This window comes from Anser anser, assembly GCF_964211835.1.
Source record: "Anser anser genome assembly, chromosome: 12".
NCBI classification, from domain to species: domain Eukaryota; kingdom Metazoa; phylum Chordata; class Aves; order Anseriformes; family Anatidae; genus Anser; species Anser anser.
Window position 1 is genome coordinate 8,711,213 of NC_139733.1, and position 17,654 is coordinate 8,728,866.

The window sequence follows — 17,654 nt, forward strand, 5'->3', positions numbered from 1 at the left end:
AACATAAAACAAAGATCCAGGTGGAAAATAGACGCCAAAACACAGCCCTGGGTAGAAAAAAGACATCAAAACACAGTCCCCGGGCTCAGGAGGTGAGAGGCGGTGGCAAAGGGAGTGAGGAACCGGAGGTGGCGGCTGCCTCAGCATCGCAGGGGAGCAGAGAATGGATGAGGACAAAAGCACCCCGAACCCAAGATGTGGCTGGGGGGAGTCCTCCCAGACAGGGACAAGGACCAGAAGGATGCGTGCACACCTTTGTGTCAGGCACCCGCAGCCAGCTGAGGTGCGGCACGGAGAAGGGAGCCATCCGCTTGCTACTGCACAGCGTTGTCCTTGTCCCCAAGCGCTTGGGACCCTTCAGAGCTGAGCCGAAAGCTGCTCGTTTCTGGGCACCGACCTTTGCTGGCACCAAAGCCACGTGCACGGCAAGACCAAACGTCACCGAAAGCCCCGAGGCGGCCCCCGGCCCCAGCTGCGTGCGTCCTCTCTGCCTCTTCTGCTCTCCGCAGGAAACCAGATGTGGGTGCCTGCTCCTTTGCAGGGCACCGAGGAGCGCAGAGCTCTCGGCAGAGCTTCCTCTGCAGGGGAGATGCGCCGGGAGGCGGCGGGGGGACGGCACGCAGGGACCCGCCGCCGGTGCACGGTGATGACTCGGTTTCATCTCGCTTTTGGCTTCGCTGCATTTTGGAGCAGCTGACTCAAGAGGGCAGCAAGCCGACAGGCTGGCACAGCCTCCAGCTGCCAGCCCTGCCCGCCCCTGACCCCGCCACGGGCCTGTCCCCCCGCGGGGCTGTGTTCACCATAACCCCACCGTAACCCACGCTCCTGCCACAGGAGGTGGGAGAAGCCGGGGGGGGCTCTATTGCCCCCTCCCGATGTCCCCCGGCTCCTGGCTGGGCAGGCAGGGATGCCACGCTGCTGCTGGGCGACGTTCTCTGGCCCTCACCTTCACTGGCGAGAAATCTGGTCTTGCCTCTGCAGGTGATGCTCCTGGAACCTGTCCTGCTCGGAGGTTTACGTGTTCGCTAACGTGACCACAGGACGGAGGTGAAGCGCATCCCTGCTCACAGCGGTTACTGCTGCCTCCCAAAGGGGAGCCCAGGAGCCCCCCTAAAATTCCTGGCACTGAGCGTACCCCCAGTAGGCTGAGCATGCTCAGTACACCAAGGGCTTTAGACCCAGATGTGCCTTCTTTGCACAGCCCACTGCTGTTCCACTTAGGAATCGAAGGTACTTTGAGAAATGTTCTGAAAGGTCAGCTATTTTCACAGTGGCTTGCATAAGAACCTCAACATCCTTTGCTGCAAGAGTGGCGTTAGTAACTTCCTACTGCAACGCTGAATCACAATAGCTTCCCACAGCAACCAGCAGTAAAAATAAACTGGGCAAGGGGAAGTGGACAGCTTCAGCTGTTCCGCTTTCTCAGGCACACACTTGAGTCACAGAGAAGCAATGTAGAAGCAGACGTTTATTTTGCTGATAGCAATGAAATCCACGAACGGCTCCGGGCACGGTCCTGCTGAAAGCACAGGGTTTTGTAACGGGATGCTCGACGTGCTCGAAGTTCAGCATGTTCCCAAGTGCTGCGCTGGTTCTGCATTCCCATTAGGGTCCCTGCTTAACGACCAGGCTGAAAGGAGACAGGCTGGGGCTGTGTGCTTTATACAATCCAGCATGTATTTTTTTGCCTAGGCACACAGCATCATTCGAACAGCAGCTTTAAAGCCTGTTACAACTCAGACTGCGTACGTGTGTTTGTGTGCGCTTGTGCAGGGAAGGGGGGTGTTACAGAACGACATCTTTCCCGTTACACAAGACACATCCCGGGCCTTGACTTTCAGCCGGCTGGGAAAAACCCCGCAGACACCCAGCCGGGTCCCTGAGCCTGGGAGTCTGCTGCTGGGGCAGACCCAGGCCCTTCCCTCTGTGGCAGTATTTTCTGGGAGGGCGTAGAGCGAGGGGCTACAGTGAGAAGAAGCTGTTGCCACGAAGGAACGGCTCGTCCGTCTTGGGCTGGGAGCGGCTGATACCCGCGGGGATTTGGGGAGCGCAGGCCTGGAGGATTCCCGGGGGGGGGGCCTGGACCCGCCGCCGCCACCTCCCCCGGGTCCCGCCGCCGAGGTCCGCGGGACCCCGCGCCCCTTCCCGCGCTCGGCGGCCCCGCCCCTGCCCATATACGGCCGCCCGCCTCCCTCCCGCCGCGCCCTCATTGGCTCCGGCGGACGGCGGGGGCGTGGCGGCGCGGGAGGGGGCGCGGCCTGTCGGGCGCGCCATGGCGGGGCGGGGCGCGCCGAGCTGTGCCGCGCCGCCCCCCGGCCCGCCCCTCGGCCCGCCCCCGCGGCACGACCCGGCGGGCCGGCGGAGAGCCCCGCTTTAAGGGAGGCCGCCGGGATGGGGCGCGCCGCCTAGGGCAGAGCGGGGCCGCCGTGCTCCGGGCCGCAGGCAGCGCGCAGCGCACGGCCGGGCCGAGCCCAGCCCAGCCCAGCCCAGTCCAGCCCAGGGAGCCGCGGCGGGGGTGGCCGCTGGGGGCCGGGCCCTCGCTCGCTCGCTCGCTGGCCGCCCGCCCGCCCGCCGCCGCCGAGCCCCATGAAAACGCAGGTCTGGGGGAGCTCCCCGCGGGCGCCCATGGCTGCGGCGATGCCGTGCAAGAGCGCGGAGTGGCTGCAGGAGGAGCTGGAGTCGGGAGGCGGCCGGTCGCTGCTGCTGCTCGACTGCCGCCCCCACGAGCTGTTCGAGAGCTCGCACATCGAGACCGCCATCAACCTGGCCATCCCCGGGCTGATGCTGCGCCGCCTGAAGAAGGGCAACCTGCCCATCCGCTCCATCATCCCCAACCACGAGGACAAGGAGCGCTTCGTCAAGCGCTGCAAGGCCGACACCGTGCTGCTCTACGACGAGGCCACCGCCGACTGGCAGGACGGCGGCGCCGCCACCTCCGTGCTGGGGCTGCTGCTCCAGAAGCTGCGCGACGACGGCTGCAAAGCCTATTACCTGAAAGGTGAGCTGCCCCCCCGCCCCGGAGCCCCGGCCGGCCCTGCTCCCGCACCCCCCCGGCGCCGCCGGGTGCAGCGATCCCCCCCGGCTTTAATCCCCGGAACAAAATGGTGGGAGGCTGCCAGCGCCCCGCTGCCTTCTCCCCCCCCGGCAGCGGCGGCAGCCTTCGTGCCCGGCGGGGGCAGCCCCCTGCGTTCCCCGCAGCCTCCCCTGCCCCGACCCCAGCAGCCCCCGGCTGGGTCGCTGCAGCCCCCGCGGCGCCCCACGCCTCTCCCCTTCAGAAAGGGCCTCCGTCCCTTGTGTTTCCCTTCCCAAAAAAAAGCCGCCCGCACCCCCCATTCACTTTCCTTGGAAACAGCAGCCTGTCTGGGAGGCGGCTTCCCCCCCCACCCCCGTAGGATGATGCAGGAGCTGGGGGGGGGGACCCTGCGTATCCCCCCCCCCGCACATGCCCTTTCCTGCGGTTTTGGGGTATCTGGGGACCGTTTCGGAACATCCCGGCGGGCCTCCGTGTGGGGCTGAGCGGAGCCCGCAGCCGGGCTGCCGGCCCCTTCCCGGGCTGCCGGTGCGGTCGCTGGGTGGCGGCGTTGGGGCAGGAATAGCAGCGGAGGCGAGGCGGCCCTGCGGGGGAGGGGTGCGAAAGCTGCCACTTGCAGCCCTTTAAAAACGCTGCTGCTTCTTAATAGACCCTTTTATGGGAGCCGGGGGAGCCCCTGGTATGGGCCTGGGGAGGCAGGGAGATAGGCAGGTATTTGGGGACGAGCCCCCAGAGCGCACTGCCTGCACCAGCCTCCTCCGAAAGCGACGTGGAGGGGGGGACCCAGGCCCCGAGCACAGGGACTGGCCCTCTTCCCCGTGCCCCCCATCCCTCTGCTCCCTGCCGGTGCTGGTGGGCGAAGCCCCCAGCCCGTCCTGGCTTCGAGCTTCCCAACGAGCCCCGCTGCTCCTCCGCTTTGACTTGGTGTTTCTCTCCCCGTCGTCCTCCTCCTGGAGAGGAGGGAGCAGCTTTGAAGTTGCTCTGAGCTGTCCCTAACGGGCGGGGGGCTGGGGGTGAGCCCCTTTCTCTGCCTCTTTCCGGGAGCCTTGGTGGGAAATGTTTCCAATTAAAATTCCAAAATGGCTCCTCGGCGCTGTCTGGCTGCGCGGGAGGGAGGAGGAGGAGGAGGACAAGCCTTTTTTCATGAATGGATGTGGCAGGAGCTATCTGTCCTGCTCGGTGACCCCGCCACAACCACCGAACCCACTAACAAAGTTTCCAGGAGGCCTTTCTAATTAAACCATTTGTCAGTGTCAGATACTGATGGCTGGATGCTGGTTTAATGTTGCCTGGAAGGAGGCAGATTGGTGGGGTTTTTGCTGCTCTCTCTGCCTTCCTTCCCAAGATGTCGAGCTGAGGAGCTGGAGGGGAGTGAGTACTTAGGGGCAGGCATGAGGGGTCCCATCCCTCCTCAAGCCAGCTTTGGTTTGGGTGAAGAACGAGCCTGTGGAGCTGCCCTGTCACAAAGCACGTTCGCAGTGATAAATTAGGTGTGAGAATGGCTCTTTGGCAAAACTTATGGCCTTTTTCCCTGCTAGAAGGTGAATTATTTTATGGGGTTTTAGTGCCTGAGCTGGGCCTTTGCTTGTTGTTCTTGGTTTATCTCTTCAGACATGGATACTTTTGTGCTTTTCTGCCTAGGTGGCATAATAGCTCTTGCCTAAACTGCCCTAGCCCCATGTGCCAAGAAGCTAAATGAGGCGAGATTGTCTCTTGCCATTTATTTTATTTTTGGATGTTTGTTTCTTTTGATGCAGTTGAGATTTGGCCTGTATTTATTAAACTTAGTAAGGAACTTTCTTTACTTGGGACCCGTTTGCCCAGTAACAGGCTGCTGGGGAAGGCGAAGGAGCAGGGAGATGCCTTTCTCGGGTTGCTTTTCGGGTAGTTGGAGGCATAGCAGCCAATTGCTGGCAGAGACTAAGTAAATAACATGTGTGTGTGTGTGTTCAGATAGGAGGATGTCCCATGTTGAAGGCTAAAACATCTTTCTCTCTCTGCCCCTCTCCTTCCCTTTCTCCGTTCCTCCTTCCCAGGTGGATTTAACAAGTTTCAGACTGAGTATTCGGAGCACTGTGAGACGAACCTAGACAGCTCCTCACCCAACAACTCTCCCCCAGCATCTGTCCTTGGCCTGGGAGGGCTGCGGATAAGCTCTGACTGCTCAGATGGTGAATCCGACAGAGAACCCAGCAGTGCCACGGAGTCGGACGGGAGTCCCATCCCCAACAATCAGCCTGCCTTTCCAGTCCAGATCCTACCTTACCTGTACCTGGGCTGCGCCAAAGATTCAACCAACTTGGATGTCCTAGGCAAATATGGCATTAAGTACATCCTGAATGTGACTCCCAACCTGCCAAACATGTTTGAGCACGATGGAGAGTTCAAGTACAAGCAGATCCCCATCTCAGATCACTGGAGCCAGAACCTCTCGCAGTTCTTTCCCGAGGCCATTGCTTTTATTGGTAGGTAGTTGGCAGAATTTTTTTTTTGTAGTCACTGTTCGGGAATGTGGCAAACAGCTTCCCAGGGCTGTCGCTGGTCTCTGGCCTCACCTCTTGGGGCTGTGGCATCGGTGTTAGCTGAGCAGCCAGGCAGTACGCTGCAGAGGCTGGGTTTGGGGAGTCCTCCCCTTCTGAAACTGGGCCCTCACACAGCACCTCAGCCACGTTACCTGCAAGTGGTGACAGAAACACCGGCCCTGCTGCCTCGTGCCCTTGTATGGGGATTTGCAGCGGTGTGAGAAGGCTGAGCCAAGGTGGTGGGGAGCTCTGGTTGCCTGCTCTGACGGGAGGGGTGGGCGCCAGTGGGGGCCGCGTTAACGTGACTGGTGCCAGAGATTCCTTAGCCCTGAGCGTGGTTAAAACTCTGGGGGGTTGTTTTCCTCAGGGGATTTGCTAGTCTAGTTGTGATCCTGCTGTAAGTCTCCCTAGCATAACTAACTCCTTGTATGGGTACTTCTCCTAAGGTAAGTGTCAACACAATGAGTTAGTGATTATAATTACACTGCAGAGCTCAGCTGGAAAAACTGCTGTGCAGACAGCCCCCGAGACAGCTTGGGCTGGTCATGGAGGGGGGTGCAGGGGCAGATGCCCTCTCTGAGGCTAGCATTAACTTGGAAAATTGCTTCATTTTCTGGTGGAAGCATCTGTCGGGCTGAATAGAGATGTACGCTTCCCCTGTGAGCTGCATTGTCTGTTGGTGACAGTCAGCCTGATCCATTCTGATTTGGGGAGTGAATGGCACAGGTAGTCGTTAATACTGTAACTATTAAAAGCTCCATGGCTTTGTATCTGGTTGAAGATGCATTGATGTTGGCAAGGGTGACAGGGACCTTTGCCTTCAGTCTGAAGGCTCTGCTGACAGATTCGGTGTTACTTTGATGTCCCCGGTGTCGTATCCCGCTGCATGCGCTCACTGGCCATGCTGTAAGGGCTGAAGTGGGGCAGAGCAGTGCCTGATAACTTGATTCTGGTCAGGACCTGCTGCTGCGGTGAGGCAGCAGGGACCTGTCTGCACCTCCTGCACGGAGCGTGCTGCTAAACCTCATGAGTGAGATAGGGGGGTCCCTGCTGGGGCCTGTCCACTCTGGTCAGGAGGTGTCCCTGTGAATGCTGTACTTGTGCTTTCCATTTAATGGCAGGAAATGGAGGATTACCTCACTCTAGAACCAAACACCAAGAAATGCAGTGCAGTACCCCGTCAGATGAAAGGCAGAAGTGTGAGGGGGAATGTTGAATGGGGAGAGACTGAGGGGAGGGCTGGGTGATTGCTCATTGCACTGGAAGCTCTTGCCTGGTTTTGGAGGCTGGGACAGAAAACCTGTTGTGGATCTGGTCTAGATTTTGCTTTGCCTGCATCTTCTTTGCCCATTGCCATGTTGGGGGTGCCGGTATGTCTCTCACCAGTGTGGCTTTATCCGAGGACCCTCTTTCTCCTGCCACCTTCTCCCTCCCCACCAAGCTCTCAGCCAAACGATGGCCCGCAAGTAGGGCTGCCCAGAAGTAAGCAGAGCCGTGTACTTGCGTGCGTTCAGCGCGCTCAGCAGCGTGTCCCTCTTTCAGCACCAAGATGTCAATTCATAAAGGGATCACGCTGTTCTGGCCGTGCGAGAGACGATGAGAGTGTGTGTGTGCTTCTCAATCAGTGGCCAGGGAGGGGAAATTTCATTGCTGTTCTCTCGCAATTTTTTGGTGCAGCCTGCATTCCTGCTCCCTGCTACCATTCATTCTGAGAGTCTCCTCCAACACAAGTGTTTGTTTGTAGTAAAGTGTACTTCTTTCGATCCTGAAGAACAATTTCACAATAGGGGAAGTTCGTGCACTTCAGACTCTGTTTAAATTGGCTTTGACTGCATTCGGATAACTTTCTAGTGGAAGGATTAGAACAGCAAAGGAGAATTGCTTGTGTGGCATGGGGCTGTACCCTTGTGTCCTGGACAGCCTGGATCTAGCTGGTGTGGAGGTGGCTGTGCTGTGCCCAGCATCTCGCTGGAGCTGTTGTCTCCAGCCTGGCCTGCCTTCGGAGGGTACTGAAGGTCCCTGGGGCAGGGATGTGCTGCCTGCTGCCGGGATTGATTTGTGCTTCTCAAGCATCTGAGATACATGGCCTTGCCGAGCTGAATGGGGCTGTGCAGCATTGCTGCATGGTGGGAATCTCTTGGGAGCACACTGGGGAGGGCCGTGGTGTCAAAGGGATGTGAGCTGGTGTCACTGGGAGCAGGGGATCCAGTTCTGGCAGTCGTCCTGGTCCTGTGAGCCTGCAGCTGCCACCTGGCCCTGCTCCAAAGCAGTGTGTTTTTGGTGCGGAATAATAGACCCCCCCCCCCCCCCTTTCCCCTTGTCTTGTTTCAGATGAGGCCCGTTCCAAGAAGTGTGGGATCCTTGTTCACTGCCTCGCTGGCATCAGCCGGTCCGTAACGGTCACGGTCGCCTACTTGATGCAAAAACTCAACTTGTCCCTGAATGATGCCTATGACTTTGTGAAAAGGAAAAAATCCAACATCTCCCCAAACTTTAACTTCATGGGCCAGCTACTGGACTTTGAGAGAACTCTGGGACTCAACAGTCCGTGCGACAACCGCTCGCCCAGCGAACAGCTCTACTTCACCACCCCCACCAACCACAACCTGTTTCAGCTCAACACCCTGGAGTCCACATGAAGGGGACGCCGTCTGGTTGGGAACTCAAGCATCGAATCGCTTCTCTTGAGCATTTCAACTCTTACAAAAAATATCTGTCTTGCCAGGCAGCTCTGAAAGGACTAGCTTCTCTGGGCAGAGGTGCCCGATTGCTGCTTTAAGAAGGCTAATGCCATTCAGTAGTATCCTGATCAAAGTGGTTTGAAGAGGTAGCCTTTTTACAGGGGGTTATTTAATACGGGCGATGTTACAGTGTTTTGAACACAGCTGTTACCGGCAATAACCGCTTTCCTGGGTGCATTGGGACTGTCAGATCATGCACACGTGCGAAGAGCTACCAGGGGTTAGCTTGCTGTGGAAAGTGAGGAGATTATGCACTTGGAAACCTTGAACAAAAGGTGTTAGGCCAAGACTGTTTTAAAACCCAAGTTTACTTTTTTTGATTTTAAAAAAAAGGAAAGGTAGATCTTACTCGAGCTTTGGGTTCAAACTCTTTTTAAATATGTAAGTTCCTGACTGTTTGTACAGACAAGGTTGCAAAACCAGTATTTTATTCTGTTTCTTGTTTGATCATTTATTATTTTTTTAATCAAATGTTTATATTGACCAAATGCATTTTGCACACTATGTGAAGCCTTGGTATGTCCTGGCATATTACTGGGTACTCCAGAGAGAGATACATGCTGCTGCTGTTGTTGTTAGCATCTGGTAGGAAGCTTTGTTATGTGTGAAGGCCAGTTGGGCTTAAACGCAACCCCTTCACCACTCCTGCACTCACAATCACAAACTCTGCACTGATTCAGCCAAGGTGACTAAGCCGCAAGCTTTTTTTTAATGCCACCCCTGCCAAAAACAGTTTGCTGTTGCCAGTGGTAAAACTCTTGTAGCCTCTAGAGTTGGTAGAAGCATGTCTGAGCCCAGCTTCATTCTCTGCTGCCTGTTGACTGACTTAATGTCATCCAGCTGGCCTGAAATCATTCCAGCTTCCCAAGTAAAGAAAGGAGTCGTGATGTTGGCATTCCTCGTGCACACTCGAGTCTTTCCCACATGTGCGTGTGGGGGGTGGGGGAACGTGGCAAGAGCCTGGAGCAGAGTGAGGGTTGCATGGCAGGATGGGACTGAATCATCACGTGTGGAGCGTGCAGGGGAGTGGAGAGATGTGGAAACGATGACAAGAGTGTTGCAACAGAGAATTTATATATATATATATATTAACTGGCAAATTCTGAGATGATTGGAGCTTTCAACAGAGGTTCTGATTTTTTTTCTTCCTCTTTCGAATAACTTTATACCGTGCCTTCTATTCTGAGAAGACTTGTTTATATTTCTGGCTAGTGTTTGGCAAACACCTTATACTGGGCCGGGAGGGGGAGGAAGTGGTAATTTCTGGGAGGAGGGCAGAACGGATTTGGATTTTTTTTTTTTATTGGCTGCAATGTAGTCCCTCCTTTCTCCCCCCTCCCTGGCCACTTTAACTCATGTAACTGAAAAAAGCCACGGATTTTTCTAAATATCCAGTTTTTGTACTTTTTTCAAGAAAAAGAAAAAATAAAAAAAAGTCTCCATCTGGAGGAATGTTTGACGCTGTCACATCCTGAAACTGTTCTTTTTGTTAAAGATGTTACCAGAATGTTGGAATGAGCTTTTCTTGTTTTCTGGATGTTTTTTGTTTGTTTGTTGGGTTTTGTTTGCAACAATGTTGGGATCATGGGTCATTGGAAGGGAGAATGGGTGTAAGTACGGTTGTGAGTGAGCAAATTGAGAATATCCTAATTGCATCTTACCTCATGGAGGAATTTACTTTTTCAGGGATTTTTTGACAGTGCATCTGTATTGCATTACAGCTAAACTGGTTTGTAAAGGCTTCCTGTGCTGTTAGCGGTCTTTCTTCTTTAAAGGAAAAAAAAGATGCATCTTCTGATTAGTACAAATGAGAGCTTGTTAGTGAGGAATGGTTCTGCTTTCTGAGTTATGAAGGAAAACTAGTGACCCTATATATACTGATCCAATATTGGGACTTTGTTTATATTGCAAATAAATATTATTTTTTCTTTAAAAATGATGTTTGTGTCAGATGCTTGTCTAGCCTCTGCCCATATAAGGGCATGCTGTTCTCTTATCCATTTTTTTATGGTCGATTAGTATTCTTCTGTGACCACGAAGAGCATTTGCTGGGCAGTGTTCAAGTGTGGTGTTTGGTTTCGTGCGCAAATTAATTTTTAAGACCTGTGGTAAAATGGAGAGGGGGAAGTATGAGGGCAAGGAGAGGGATGGGGTATTGGATAAACCAGGGAACAAAGAACAGCTTGAGAAAGGGACCGGCTTTGGCCCCAGCCATTCCTCTGTGCCAAAAATAAATAGATAAACTAAAGACACTTTTGTTTGCTGTTTAAGTGTGGCCTGTGAAGGCACAGCAAAGCCTTGCCCACAACTGTTGTGATAGCAGATTTTCTTTTGGTAGGAAAGCAAGAAGTTGTGGCCTTGTGGGCAGCTGCCTGGTGACTTCTGGGTCTCACAGCTCTGTTGGCAGCTGGGCAGGACTGAGCTGGCCCTGCCAGCGTTCAGGGCACTTGCTTTTTCCTGGGTGCTGGTGCAACCGTACTGTTATAAGGACAGCTAGGAAAGGTTATCAGCACCTTGCAACTCACCTGGAAACGGGCAGGCAAGCTGTGCTCTGGCTGGTGCTGGATGTGAAGCTGGATGGTGTCACCTCTCCCACCTGGGGGAGGGGTGGGGGGACAACAATCTTTTTTTTTTTCCCCTCCAGCATACCTTGTTCTTATCTAAGTGGCAAGAAATTAAATTACTATCTATTCAACTCCTTAGGTTTGCATCTTTTTGTTCTCCTAATCCTAGGGCCTGAGCCCAAAAAATTGCACAAGGAGTTCAGGCTGGCAGGTGCAGGGTCCGTTGCAGAGCAGGGCAGATGGTCAAAGGCTGAAGCAGAAGCCAAAGGTGTGTGTGTGGGGGTGAGTGAAAGTTTGGTTGTTTACTTCTCCACTGCATGATGAGAATCTATATATTGATTTTAGAGGCCTGTTTGTGGCTCAACAAATGAAAAAATCTCTGTGCTATGTGGGGAAAAGAAGACCTTTAGGTTTTCTTCTGTAATTACATGGTAGAGTAGCTCTTGAGGAGGGTGTGAAGGAACACTGGAAGCTGGTTGTGCGCTGAAGAGGTGTGGAACAGCTTGTCAGGTATATGGCTATATTTGTTTCCCTCTTAATTTCCTCTTATGATTTTCTGCTAAAGTGTGGAATAGGATATTAGCAGCTAGCACTAGCTCTGTGAGCATGTTTGAGCGGTAGCTGAGCTGTGGCTGGCTGGAACAGCACAGCTGCTATTCGCAATGGCCTTGGTAGAAGAGCTGGTGTGCAGGCAGCTCTTGCATAGCACATCATCCTGGGAGATGCAAGTCTGTTGTATCCCATCACTGCTCCACTTAAAAGCCTTGTTGCCAAAGGAAGGAGAAGGCTTGTCTGAAAAGCATTTGCCATCTGCAAGTGCTCTTTCCTACGGGGCCAAAAAGAGCATTTTCCAAGCCTTCTGGCCTCAACAGCAGGGAGCAGCCAGCCTGGCTGGTCCTCAGCCATTATTGTTTTACAAATGTCTTGCACTGAGCTTCTTGGCTTTTGGGGGGTGGGGGTGGGGATCCTTAGAGAGCCAAGTCCTCTACTGTCAGAGTAATTCAGTGAGGAGACAACTGACATCAGGAAAGGGTCAAAGCTGGAGAAATCTTTACAAGAGAAAAGAGTGTGGGGTCTGTCTACACTCCCTTGCAGAGGCGGGCACGAGCGTTAGCTGAGCGTAGGAGCGCAGGCTGAGTGAGAAAGCTGGTTATGTTCAGATTGGTGGAATTTGGCAAGGAGTTGATGCTTCCCACACACAGCAGGGAGAAGCTCCTTGGTTAACCCATTGATTCAGACAAGCCAATTTTGAGATGCTCTCTGGTACTCTGCTCTACAAAACCAGGTAATCTCCTTCTCTGGTTGCTAGATCTGCTGTCTCTGGGTTGTCATGTGTGATGCCGTGAGCCCTTAGGAAATGTGAGATTTTTTTTTTCCCTCATGCATCACTTTGTCTTGCTTCTCTCTCTCGAACAGCTACAGGGACCACAGGTTGATGCTTACAAAATTTCTCCCTCCGCTTCAAGTCAGGGAAAAAGCCTAAAGCTCTGAACTTGTGTAGTTGCCTAAAGGTTGTGCATCATATTCTAGCCTGTCTCCCTCAGTGCTGCTTGGCAGAGCTGGCTGCTCACCCCAGCCAGAGAGAGAAGGGCAAGGAAAGCAGGTACATCCTGAGTGCAAGGGTAACTGTTTGGCATCTTCTGAAACAGGAGAGGGGTCGTCTTTTTGTTATTGTGTTTTTATATATATATATATTTTTTAAAAGGCAGGTTCCCCAAGCAGTGTAGCTAGGATTATCTATGGTCATAGACACTGACAGAGCATAGGCAGGGGAAGATGTGCCCCAAACAACCACAGAAGGGCTGGTGACAGCACCAGGAGCTTGGCAAGCAGGACATGAGCTTGGAGAAAGGGGATTTGGGGTTAATTGTAGTTTTCTTCTTTGTGTCTACCCTTACCCCTCACTTAGGCACTTATTTCTTGGTGTGGCATCAAATGCACTTTGAGTATGATGCAAGTCTAACTCCACATTTCTGAACTTGCCTCCTGTTATGTCACCCAGAAACGCACATGGGAAAACAGACTCTTCCTGCCATCATCTGAATGTGGGTGCTCACATTTTCAAGGTAGCCTGGTTACTTGTGGCTTTTTTTTTAATCCTTAGTGTGATCAAATCAGGCTATTTGCGGTGTTGCAAAAGCATTTAATTAGTTCAGCTAATCACCACATCCCTGTATTTACAGCTGACTGGCACAGGCTGTGATGGTCATGCTCTGGGCTGCTCAGAAAGTGTGTGAAAGTTTTTTTTTTTTGTTTTCCCCTGATTTCAAGCCATTTGCTCCTGTGCTTCCTCAGATCTTTCTCTTAATCATGCTTGAAGTCTGAGTGCTGGGTTCGTTAAATATAATTTGGGATAAGAGGGCAAATAGTGAAATGCCCAGAAGTAGGGATGAGTTGGATCTGCCCTCCATGCCTGTTTGTCCTTTCCTTGAGTTTCTCTCTTCAAGCTGCAAAATTCCTCTCTTGTTGCCTGTCATTTGACTTTCTTGGTGTGTGCGATGATCTTCTTGTCACTTTGGTCCGTCTGTTGCCGATGGCTTTCCCTTCGCAGCCTGTAGGAGCCATCCTGTTCTGGTGGGAGGTTCCTGCCTGCTCCTCCGTGCTGCTTCTGATGGGTTGACCCTTGTGGAGAGGACACAGCTTGCCTGGAGCAAGCTTGGCCTGCTGTGGGCAGTCTGAGGATACAAACAGCTGGAGATAGTTTGCAGCACCTCTGGAGAGGCAGCAGCAGCAGTGGCTGTGGGGGGACGCTGCCCAGAGGTTTCCTCAGCAAAGATGAGGCCTCCTGTTGAGGACTTTGATGGAGGCTATGACCACTGCAGGGGAGGAAGGGAGGTTATGGACCAGAAGGTGGGATTTTGCTCAGAAAAGACATTGAAGCTGATGGTCTTCTACTGGCAGCTGCTGGAAAAGCAGCGAGTCACCCAGCAGCACAGGTGAGAGACATCCGTGCTGCGTGCTGGGGGTTGGGGCGCAGCCAGGAGGCTTGGGCAGGCAGGAGCTGCTGGGGGCCGCCATGCTGGGGAGGCCCAAGCACATAGAGCTTGGCCAGTGCCGTGACAAAGCAGCAAATATCTGAGGCTGTGGTTCCTGGCCTTATGCCCGCATGGCGCCGCGGCTGGGTGTGCGATGCGGGCTCGGACCCTGTGGTGGCGCTCTCTCGGCTCGGGAAGGGGCTTTTGTTTTTTTTGCTTTTGTTGCCTCTCCTTCCCGGCCCACCCCTCCTGTCATGGCTGCCACCCGCTGCAGCCCCGGGGTGGTGGGACAAGGGCCTCTTCCTGGACTGGGAGGCCTTGGAGCAGGGAGGAATTGCCTCGGTAGCCACCGTCTCCTTCTAATAATCTGGCTTTGGCTCTGCTTTCACCCCTTCCCTATCCAAAACACCTCAGGAGCTGCACTGATACCCTTGGTGGTTTCACTGCCTCAGGTAGCACGTAGGGGAACCCTGGCTGGCTGGTGGCCTGCGAAAGCCTGACAGACTTGCTGGTGGCCACTGTGGTGGCTACAAAAATACAGCTGCATCTTGCGAAGGAGGTGTGGGAGAACATGGCCGTCCAGAAGTCGTTTCTCAGGGGCTGGTGGCAGCAGAATGCCTCTGCCTGTGGGGTTGGCGGCAGCCCTTGGCACAGCCATAATAAGCCCACGATGGTGCTGGCACGAGCGGTCGGAGACGAGGAGCTGCTTCCAGTGGATCCGGGTGAGTTTGCGGCACCTGTGGGCGCATTCCTGACACCTCCACGCTCCCCTGGTTGGCTGTGTCCCAGGAGTATTGCTGGGCTGGGAGCTGGGTCAGGACGGAAGCTGTGGTTGGGCTTTGATGGCACAGTGAAGGGTTGGGGATTAATTACGGGTTGGGAATTAATCATGTGGCAGGTGCAGACAGGCTGGCTGCATAGCTCCAGACTGCTGATGCTGCTGGGCAGTGCGGGCCCCCCCCGACCTGTGTGGTGTAGACCCCCTTCTGCACATGGTGCAAGACGGGATCACCAGTGCTCCCTGCCCTTTCTGTTCTGCTGTGGCTGTTGGTGCTCACAGCTGAAACTGCACTCGTTTTGCATTATCCTTATTTGCTTCCCTGGCTTCTCCACTGCTTTTTATTGCTTCAAATAGCTGGGACTTGAGGTGTTCTCACCTGGCAGCTGTTCCTGTGAAGCTGGGGTCCTCCAGCAGGAGGCTGGAGCCCTGGCTTTCTCTTAAACGTTGGGGCCTGCTGGAAGTGGAGACCAAATGTGCTACAGAGATCAGCAGAGATGGGCAGTGCTGCTCAGCGGCACAAGGAAGCCGATAGCATGTAGGGCGTTAAACATAGCTTGTAAGGGAACCAGCTGCGAGTGGAAGAAGGGGAATCCAGACAGATTTATTTATTTTCCTACTTTCTTTCACTGGAGAAATATCTGTCTTATGTAAAGTCATTTGCTGGGTTTCTCACTGCCTTTTGGTAGCAATGAAAATCTCTGCATTCAGGCGCTCTGCTCTTCTCATCTTCTATCAATGCCTCAGGAGTAGATTCTTCATAATTTGGAGTTTTGCTTTTATTATTTTTTTTTCTTCCTCGTCTCTTCCTCTGCAGCTCAAGTTTGGCTGGTGGTTTTGCCATGTTTTTCTTCTGAGAGGTGAGTTGTGGTAAACCTTGCACAAAGCGTGAGGGACCAGACGGGTGTGTTGGTGAGGCACTGGTCACTGATACGGCATTAGTGAAAGCCCTGTGCTAGCAAGGAGCTGAGCTCTGAGGTTTGGTTGTGGATGTGACATCCTAGCAACACAGCTTTTTTTTTTTTGTATGGGAGATTTTGAATTGAAGTATGTGTGTGTGGGGTGTGACTGGGTTTGGGGTAAGAACCCTCCCTCCACCCACCCCCCTTCCTTCCCCAAATGTGGTTCTAAATTGCATCCATTATTTTATTTCCCTGTTCCAGTGATGCAGTTTGGTTCTTGCTCTAAAATGGCCTGGAGGACTGACTCCAGACTGTTTGGAGCAGGCATCAGTCTGTGCAGGATTGGACCCCCTGAAAGCCAAGGCAGGATCCTCTTGAAGGTGTTCCAAGCAGGATACTGGATGTGAGTTTGAAGGGTTTCTGGGTGCTGAGCCCAGAGAAAGCTGCCCTCTCCTCCCACAGAGCAAGGATCAGCTCTGTCTGTATCCTCTCCGCCATTCATCACCTTCCTTCTGCCCCCATCCAGGCTGTTGTCTTCAAGTGATCCTGTGCTAGAGGTCCTGTGCAGGCTCCTGCATGTCTTGGCCCTGCATCCATTTGGCAGAAAGCTGAGAGATGTTTGGGAAGGGTTTTTTTGGTTTGTTTGTTTTTTTTTTTTAAGCTTCAACAAGAAGCTTCACTATTCATTCATTCCCCAAATAGCTTTCCCTCTCATTGGACAACTTCTTCCTGCTAGGACAGTCCAAGCCTGTTCTGACAGGCAGCTTATCTGCCTCACAGCTCTGACTGCTGCTTCTGTCTCTCCTTTGTGTGGGAGGTGTTTTGTCTTTCCAAACTTCTGCTGACTTCAGTGGTCGCTAGCTTGTGCCCAAACATGCACTGATAGCGCAGTTCAGTGCTGAAATTTGCCACTGATTTTTATTTATGTCCCTGCAGCATGTTTTTCTTCACAAAGGGAAGGACTTATGTGTTTTGGGGAGGGGCCAGAGGGTTGTTATTGAAAGTTAGCAAAGCAGCAGTTCTCCATTGACCCTGCCTGCCTCTGACTAGCGAGTCCTGCAGCACAACACGGTGTTGAGGGATGCCAGGCTAACGAGGGTCCAAATAAGGGGCTGAACTGTTCTGAACTGCACAAAAACTGTCTGAAAAAGCACAAAGCAACCAGTTAGTTCCTTTCCTGTGTTGCCAGCTGCTGAGGCTGGTCTAGAGAAATTCCCAGTCTAGTTTTAAATCCCGTGAAAGCGGAGAGAAGTGCATGTGTGCCCATGTAGATTTACAAATCTCATTTTTTTTATAAAACAAATCTGGTCTTGTTTGAAGCTGCTGTCTGCCAGTGTGCAGTGCCCGATACAGAATCAGTGCTACAGCTTTCAGGCAATACGATGGCAAGCAGCGGCAGCCAGGAAAGCCCCATCTTTTTGGGAGGGGCACGCTTCTCCTACAGCAGCAGTATCAGTCCAGTGCCTGCAGCCTCATCCCCGAGACCAGCCTCGCTGCGCCTGTCTCAGACAAAGAGAGAGGACAGACCCTCCCAGCAGAGATGTGTCTGTGGAGAGCACTCCTTGGTCATACATGGCGCGTGAGGAAAGCTCTTGGTGCTGCTGCCAGCCTTCGGTTACCAAGGTCAGTCGCCACCCTGAGCCTGATTAAAAGTCTCAGTGATTTAAACCGGGAACACTGAGGCTTGGTGATGGGCTGGGGCGTGGCTGCCTTACCTCAAAAATGGTGGCTGGTACAGCTAGTGGTGGTGGGCCGCCAGGAGATGAAGATGCAGACAGGAACATTCTCCCTGCCTCAGTGCCAAAAATGAAGCTCTGAACTCTGGCAGTCTGGAGTAATTCCCAGATGTTGCCCTCCTGAAATAACTATGGACGAAACTAGGTGATGGTTAGTTGTCCCGAACGACCAAAGCTTCTTTGAGCCTGTTCCTTGTGGAGGTGCCTTTGGTTTTGTCTTGGGAGGTCTTCGCTTTTCTTCCTGAAAGCTGAGATACTTTCTGTTGGCCTTGCAATGCCATTAAACGTCCAATGCAACTGCATGTGCAGCGGAGGCCTGGGGATGTTTGTAGGTCAGGGATGACAGATACTCGCAGGACTCATAGGTGCTATTATTTAATTGCATTCCAACAGCAGCGAAAGCAG

The 17,654-nt window shown here is 53.3% G+C and overlaps 2 protein-coding genes across 2 annotated transcripts in view; both read left to right on the plus strand.

The window, feature by feature from the left end:
• The first annotated feature begins 2,350 nt into the window (after positions 1 to 2,350).
• DUSP7 (dual specificity phosphatase 7) lies at positions 2,351 to 10,233 on the plus strand. Its single transcript, XM_083796310.1, has 3 exons — positions 2,351 to 2,998; positions 5,068 to 5,496; positions 7,885 to 10,233. Exons 1-3 carry the CDS (start codon positions 2,587 to 2,589, stop codon positions 8,190 to 8,192), a joined length of 1,149 nt encoding a protein of 382 aa, XP_083652436.1. The 5' UTR covers positions 2,351 to 2,586; the 3' UTR covers positions 8,193 to 10,233.
• A 3,567-nt stretch (positions 10,234 to 13,800) lies between these two features.
• LOC310880476 (uncharacterized protein) overlaps positions 13,801 to 17,654 on the plus strand; it is a 300,941-nt gene continuing 297,087 nt past the window's right edge. The window contains exon 1 of the mRNA XM_083796312.1: positions 13,801 to 14,555. The gene's annotated coding sequence lies outside the window, so the exon portion shown is untranslated. The remainder of the gene's footprint in view (positions 14,556 to 17,654) is intronic.